The sequence below is a fragment of the Fukomys damarensis genome, unplaced genomic scaffold (genome assembly GCF_012274545.1).
Source record: "Fukomys damarensis isolate Sample0158 unplaced genomic scaffold, DMR_v1.0_HiC HiC_scaffold_36, whole genome shotgun sequence".
NCBI classification, from domain to species: domain Eukaryota; kingdom Metazoa; phylum Chordata; class Mammalia; order Rodentia; family Bathyergidae; genus Fukomys; species Fukomys damarensis.
This window is the reverse complement of record NW_022900948.1, coordinates 38,441,828-38,449,465: the sequence shown is the minus strand read 5'-3', so window position 1 is coordinate 38,449,465 and position 7,638 is coordinate 38,441,828. Positions and strand designations below refer to the sequence as shown.

Sequence of the window (7,638 nt, the reverse complement as noted above, 5' to 3'; positions counted from 1 at the left end):
TTTCTGGAATCTTAACTATTACATGTCTATGTGTAGATTTTTTTTTTTGATCAAGTCTAGTTGGAGTCCTATATGGCTCACTTATCTGTCTGTCAAATTGTTTTCTGCTACTCGGGAAGTTTTCTGCCATTACTTCTGTGAACAGTTTTTTTATGTTGTCTGCACTCTCTCCTGTTTCTTCATAGACTCAGATCAGTCTTATGTTGTTCTTTGCTTCATGCAGCAGCTGCTGGATTGATTTCTCATGGTCCCTTACTATTTTAAAGAAACTTTTCTATTCCTTGTCACTAATTGCAATCTTATCTTGTATATCTGAAAGTATGTCTTAGCAATGGCTCATTCTGCTGCTTAAAGCTTAAATGGAATTTTCAATCTCCAGGAAATGTGTTTGCATGTTTTATGCATTCCATTAGTTTCCTCTGTTGGGATTCCATCATATTCCTCAGTTTTTATCTGTGTCAGCTCTAGATTTAGTAATCTTGACTTGCGCTATGGGCACAATCTCTGCTGTTATCTGATAATTTGTTTCTGAGTTCATTTTTTTCTAGATGTTCTTTTGTTGCCAGTTCAGGGAGTCCAGGTGGTTGAGTTTCAGATTGTTCCATATTGTTTCCCTTTGGGGTTGCCTTAGGTGATCTGGAAGTCTAGTTTTGCGGCTTGTTTCTGTGTCTTTTCATTACAACAAATAGGAGCATGCTATGCCTTTATCAAGACAACTCTTTGCTGACCCAGTGTTCTTCAATTCTGAGCAATCATCCAAGAGGCATTTTCTCTGCTGCTCACCAGAACACCAATTCCTGGATTCAAACAACTGATGCTATGGTGCGTACCTGTGACTGAAGCTTGTTGTCTGTGCATCACTTTCTTGGGTAGGCCTCAGCTGGGTTGGTTTGCCTGAGAATTTCTGGAGTTGGGCACATCTATGTCTGGGACCTGGCTATAGCCTTTGCCAGTCTGAACCACACAACTGGTCCCCAGGATCTGCACACACTTACAGATGCTATGGGGTGGGTCTATGATTGAAGCTTGTATGCATGTGCAGCTCTTTTCTGGGCAGGCCTTGACCAGGTGTGTTAGCCTGTGAGCCTCTGAGGTTGGGTCATATCCCTGGCTGGGATCTGCCTGCAGCAGATCAGGTCTTGACCACACCTCTGTTCCTTGAGATCTGCCTGTGTGCAGGTTTTTGGTCTCGACATGTTTTCAACTCATTTGAATAAGTAAAAAAGTATGTAATTGCTGGATTGTCTGGGAAGAGTGAGTTAAGTTTTATAAAAATTACCAAACTAAAAATAAATACCAAACTGTCTTTGAAAGTGAATATACTGTTTTGTATTCCAACCAAAAGTCAGGAAGAATTCTTATTGTTCCTTATTCATTCCAGCATTCAGTATTATTGGTGTGCTGGATTTGGGCCATTATAATAGCTGCATAGTGGTATCTTGTTGTGGTTTTCATTCCCATTTCCCAATTGTACCAGCAGTATACTCTACTACCAAAGTCAATTTGGTCACTCCCAGAAGCACAGTGGAAATTTCAATCGGGCTTGATCTGCTAGGCATTCAGCTCTGCTACTCAGCCTGGCAGCTCATCTTAATGCCCTGCCTAGCATGGAAGACTGACACCATAGTGCCCTTTGTAAAGCCTGGGGGCTGGACCTGTGACACTCAGTCATTCAAATGTTAACATGGCTCAAAACTTTGATGTGTTGCTAATAGGTTGTGTGATTAACTAAATATTTTGTAATGGAAAATTCAAAAGTATGGAAAATAATGTGCTCAAACTATCATGACACACGGCAGTATAACACAAGTGAGTACTACTAATCTGAAAGTTTCAAATCCAAAATGGTCCAAAACATGAAAGTTCTACTAGTGGGAAATTCCACACTTGACTTCATGTGCTAGGTTGCAATCAAAAGGAAGACATACTACATGTATTATATGAAATTACCTTCAGGCTGTGTTTATAAGATGTATATGAGACAAATTATTTCATGTTTAAAGTTGGGTCAATTAACATGATATCTCATTATGTATATGCGAGTATTCAAAAATTTGAAAAACAATCCCAAATTTGCAGTACTTATAGTCCAAAACATTGTATAGAAAGAATAATTAACTGGTAACTCATAACGTTTTGACAATATTTTTGACATATACTCATCTTTCAAATTGTTGAGTTGTGGAGGTGTATTTTATAGCAAATTCCAAACTTCATATAATTTTATTCTTATATACTTGATGATCCATATTTAAACATGTAAAACTTTATAGCTGGGTGTGATGTTTTATGCATATAGTCTCCACACTTTAGGAAGTCTGAGGTGCAAGAATCTCTGTGAGTTTGAAGCCATCCCTGGCTACATAGTGAGTTCAAGGACAGCCTGGCCTATACAGCAATACCTTGTCTCAAAAAACAAAATGAAACATTTAAGAACTCACAATATTATGAGGTGAAAAGGACATAGGTACTTAGAATTCATACTGTCAGGACACTTGTAGTTTCTTCAGTCTTACCAGCTTTATTCTTATTCTCAAACTGAACATTCCTCATAGGGCTTTTCACTGCCCTTCAAGCACATTGCTATGTTTATTGCCTCTATATGCTTATGTAATTTCTTCTACTTGAAAGACTCTTCTTTTCCTCATTTTTCCTTGTCCATGAGCAGTCTATTCCTTGGGATGGTTTTAGCTCATTTTCACAAGATGTCTTTTCTCTAGATAACTCATGAATTGCTTTTTCTCAAGGGTAATATGATTTATAAATATAAGCCACGGCCAAGCTTATAGAAGAGTTATTTGGAGATAGTTTTGTCCCACTTTAGAGTTGTCATCAAATGAGGACAGTAAACCTTTTTTTGTTAAATTTGAATTTGTACAAATGCATAGCTGGGATTGAATATATATCTTGTCTGGTCACTGATAGAAATGAAATATTTTGTTCCCAGGTCATTTTTCTACTGGTATCCAACACTATCTCTCATGACCTCTTTGAGTGACATGGGAAAAGTGACTAGGAAGAAATCTTAACCTGATAAGCTCTTAGGTCATCTCTCAAGTATGATAATGTACCATTTTGTTCTTTCTAGGAGTGAATTCTGTCCCTTAATTTCCTCAAACCCATCTTCATATCTTTGTTCCTCAGGCTATAGATGAAAGGGTTCAGCATGGGAGTCACTACTGTGTACATAACTGTGGCGACCCGGTCCTTCACCACCGAGTACATGGACAGGGGCCTAAAATAGACATAGATGACACTGCCATAGAAGAGGGCCACTACAGTGAGGTGGGAGCCACAGGTGGAGAAGGCTTTCCACTTGCCAGCTGCAGAGGGGATGCTGAGCACAGTGATGATGATTCTCAGGTAGGAGAAGAGGATGCAAAGGAAGGGGGTCACGATGACAGCCAGGGTCTCAGTCATGACCACAATCTGGCTGGAGGATGTGTCAGAGCAGGACAGTTTTAACACAGGCTGGGTATCACAGAAGAAGTGTTTAATGACATGGGAGGCACAGAAAGAGAGGCGAGACATGAGTAGCACACGGAACAGAGCATGCAGGTGGGAGATGGTGCATGAACCCAACAGCATGAGGAGGCAGTGCCTTGGGCTCATAGCCACATCATAGTGGAAGGGGTTGCAGATGGCCACCAGCCGGTCAATGGCCATGGAGGCTAGCAGGTAGCTATCAGTGTTTGCTAAAGCCATGAAGAAGTACATCTGTGCCAGGCAACCCACATAGGAGATCGCCTTTGTCTCTGAGAGTAAATTCACCAGCATATTGGGCACAATGACTGTTGTGAAGCAGATATCCATGAAGGATAAGTTGCTGAGAAAGAAGTACATAGGGGTGTGGAGCCTGGAGTCAGAGCGGATGGCCAGGATGATGAGCACATTGCCTAGGATGGTGACCAGGTACATGAGGAGGAAGATGGCAAAGAGAGGTTTCTGCAGCCATGGGTCGGAAGAGAGGCCCAGGAGGATGAAGCCTGAGGTGCTACTGCTGTAGTTCTTGATTTTCAAGTCATGGAAGAGATGTAGAGGACAAATTTATCACAATAGCTTCTTCTCTACCTTCAAGTCTATGAAAAAGCACACTTCAATTTGTTAACATGTGTATAGATATACTCAGCTGAAGAAATTACATAGAGGCAAATAATAACAGTGAACATCGAACCTGTTAGAAATCTCCAGATTTTCTCTGAAAGGAGAATATGAAGGTTTTTCATTTGTTGTTAGAAATTTCTAATTTGTCTGCATTTTTATTTGCATCATTAGAGATGACTCTTCTTTTGTCTCTCAATAAACTCCCAGCTTTTTGTTTGTTTTAGAGGCATAAATGTAAAGTTTCTCTGTGGTCAGGATGATTTCATACCTGTGATCCCCATGAATGAGTTACTCTCCTTCAGGCTCTTCTTCCCTCACTTAGTTCTAGAGGGCTTCATGGTTCTTTAAGTATTTTTGTTTGAATAACAGGTTATGGATATTGCAATTACAAATTTTTGGTTCAAGCGGACAAACCTTTAATGGTATTTTAGGGGGTTCTTTGGCTCTATGCAATGTTTCTTAGTAGTCATAGCTTAGTTCCTTCCACAACATTTAGCCAGATCTGGTGCACTACATTTACCCAGGCCTTTGGAAAGTTGTCTCACTTCTCTATATCTGTTTTCTGTGTAGCTATCTATAAAATGGTGTGTGTGTGTGTGTGTGTTTGTCTCACTTCTATATCTCTGTTTTCTGTGTAGCTATCTATAAAATGGTGTGTGTGTGTGTGTGTGTGTGTGTGTGTGTGTGTGTATACTACTTTCTACTTACCCATGTCATTTAGAGACTCACATGACAGTTGCATAAGAGTTTGGCAATCACTTCTACAAGTAGTATTATGTAAGCTCCAGAAAATGATATTTTAATCATGGATCTTGTTATGAGTTAGTGGTTGGGAAGGACCAGATGAAGCTAGGAGTTTTATAAAACTTTTAAATCACATCACTCCATCTTAGGAGATATTTATCTCCTTATTGGATAGATTGGATATCCTTTTCAGCTTTTTCCATTGGAATTTTTGAATTCTGGACATTTGTCTTCTCAGGTTGATTGTCCTTTACTTGCTTACTCTCACTTATTCAGGGCCCTTTTCTGAGCCACTGGCCCACATGAAACTAGGGAGTTCAAATTGGCAGTTGGTAAATGTCTTCCTTGAAAAAGAGTTCAGCCTTCACTTATTGGACAGGTTCTTTGCTTACCACTTAATCTTTACAATAACAGTGTAATATAGGTACCGCTCCCCCCTTTTTAAGACAAGGAGATCAAAGTTCAGGACATCACAGAACTGGTGAGGGGTCTAAGACACAAATCCAGGCAATCCTAACTCCAAATTTTGTTTTAAACTACTTTCACAGCTCTTCCGCACACCACACAGACATGTGTACAGAATTAAGCTCGTGTCTCTGTGTAAGGGGGTATCCCCTGAGCCCATGTTCTTCAAGCCTCCTTGCTGACACACTCTTACTTCATCCCTTGCTCCCACACACCAGGCCCTTTCCATTTCCTTCCTTCCTACTCCCAATTCTGCCTCCCACTCCACAAAGCTATTTGTTCTCCTCTCTTCTTCTTTTGAGGGAGGAAAGGATGTGGGGGATTTTAATTAGCTCTGTTGGGTGCTGAACAAATAATAGCTCTCTGATTGAGCAGCAGCAGTACCTACCCACATGGTCTGTCCTGGGCCCTGGTTTGTAGAAATCTATCAGTCCAATCTCCTTAATGAAAATAGATGCAAAAATCCTCAATAAGATACTGGCAAACAATACATAGAGTCATCAAGAAGTTTACACACCCTAGCCAAGTCAGATTTATGCTAGGGATGTAAGGATGGCTCAATATATGTAAAATAAATAAATGTAATATGCTATATTAACAGAGTCAAGGACAAAAACCATGTGATCATCTCAATAGATGCAGAAGAAGCATTTGAAAAATTCAACACCCATTCATGCTAAAACACTGCAGAAAAATTGAAATAGATGGTATTTATCTAAATTTGATAAGGCTATCTATGAAAAGTCAACAGCCAACATCATACTAAATGGTCAAAAACTAAAAACCTTCATTCTAAAATCAAGAACAAGATAAGGATGTCCAGTATTACCACTCCTATTCAATGGTTTTGGAAACATTAGCCACATCAATTAGACAAGAGAAAGAAATAAAAGCAATAAAGATAGTGAATGCTGATGGTATGATATTCTACATAGAAGACCCAAAGAACTCCACCAAAGCACTTCTAGACTTGATTGTCAATTCAGTAGAGTAGCTGGATACAAGGTAAATACTAAAAAATTAATAGCCTTCTTGTACACAAATAACAGTATTACTGATAGTCAAATTAGGGAAACAATGTCTTTCAAAATAGCATAAAAAAAGAAATATCTAGGAATCAATCTAACAAAGAAAAAAAAAGACCTCTATACTGAGAACTACAACATTCTGAAAAAACAAATTGAAGAGAATATAAGAAAATGGAAGAACATCCCTTGTTCCTGGGTAGGAAGAATTGATATAGTGAAAATGGCCACAGTTCCAAAACTGCTATACAGATTCAATGCAATCCCTATTGAAATCTCAACAGTATATTTCGTAGAACTTGAGAAAACAACCCAAAAATTAATTTGGAATCAGAAAAGACCAGAATAGCACAAGCAATTCTAGGCAACAGAGACATGGTAGGGGTATCACAACCCCCAATTTGAAGCTATACTATAAAGCTGCTGTGATAAAACAGCATCTTAATCACAAAGAAACAGACCCAAGGATCAGTGGAACAGATTAGAAAATGCAGAAGCATCTCCTGACATACTCAACTACCTCATCTTTGATAGAAGAGCCAAACACGCTCACTGGAGGAAAGACAGTCTTTTTAATAAATTGTGTTGGAAAAACTGGATTTCAACTTGTCAAAGATTAAAACTAGATCCTTATCTTTAAGACATCATGCACCAAACTAAAATTCAAGTGGATTAAAGATATAAATATTAAAACAGAAACAGTAAACTTGCTGGAAGATGTGGGGCAGAACTCTTAAAGACTTTGGCATAGGAAATGACTTCATGAACAAATCATCAGTAGCATAGGAACTAGCACAACAAATAAGTAACTGGGATCTCATCTTATTAAAAAGCTTCTGCACTCCAAGAGAAACCACCAACTGAGCTAAGAGACAACCTACAATGTGGGAAAAAATTTTTATTAGCTATCGTTCAGACAAAGGACTATTACCTAGAATATATGAAGAACTAAAAAAAATCAGATTCCCCCAAATATAAAGACCTGATTAAAAAATGGGCACCTGAAATGAACAGATCTTTCTTTTTTTTTAATTTTATTGAGTTTATTGGTACATTTTAGGGATACAGTACAGTTACATTCATTGTTGGGATAATGTACCTCTACATGGCAAGTCTTGATTCTCATTTTTTCCCCTTACCTCTGCCCTCCCTTCACCCCCCCCTCCCCTCCCCATCTACAAACACTTTATTTTCATCTTTTCATTCTCTCACATTTTTTTCTTTTCCCTTTTTGTTCTTCCCCTACGCATCACACCTTCCCTACACCTTTAGCTCCTTTCTTCAAATTTCTAAATGTCAG

General features: G+C 38.8%; 1 protein-coding gene across 1 annotated transcript; it reads right to left on the bottom strand.

Annotated features, from left to right (window-relative positions):
- Window positions 1-3,084: 3,084 nt before the first annotated feature.
- Window positions 3,085-4,081, bottom strand: LOC104854939 (olfactory receptor 1L6). Its single transcript, XM_019205945.2, has one exon. It carries the CDS (start codon window positions 3,916-3,918, stop codon window positions 3,085-3,087), a length of 834 nt encoding a protein of 277 aa, XP_019061490.1. The 5' UTR covers window positions 3,919-4,081.
- Window positions 4,082-7,638: the final 3,557 nt, after the last annotated feature.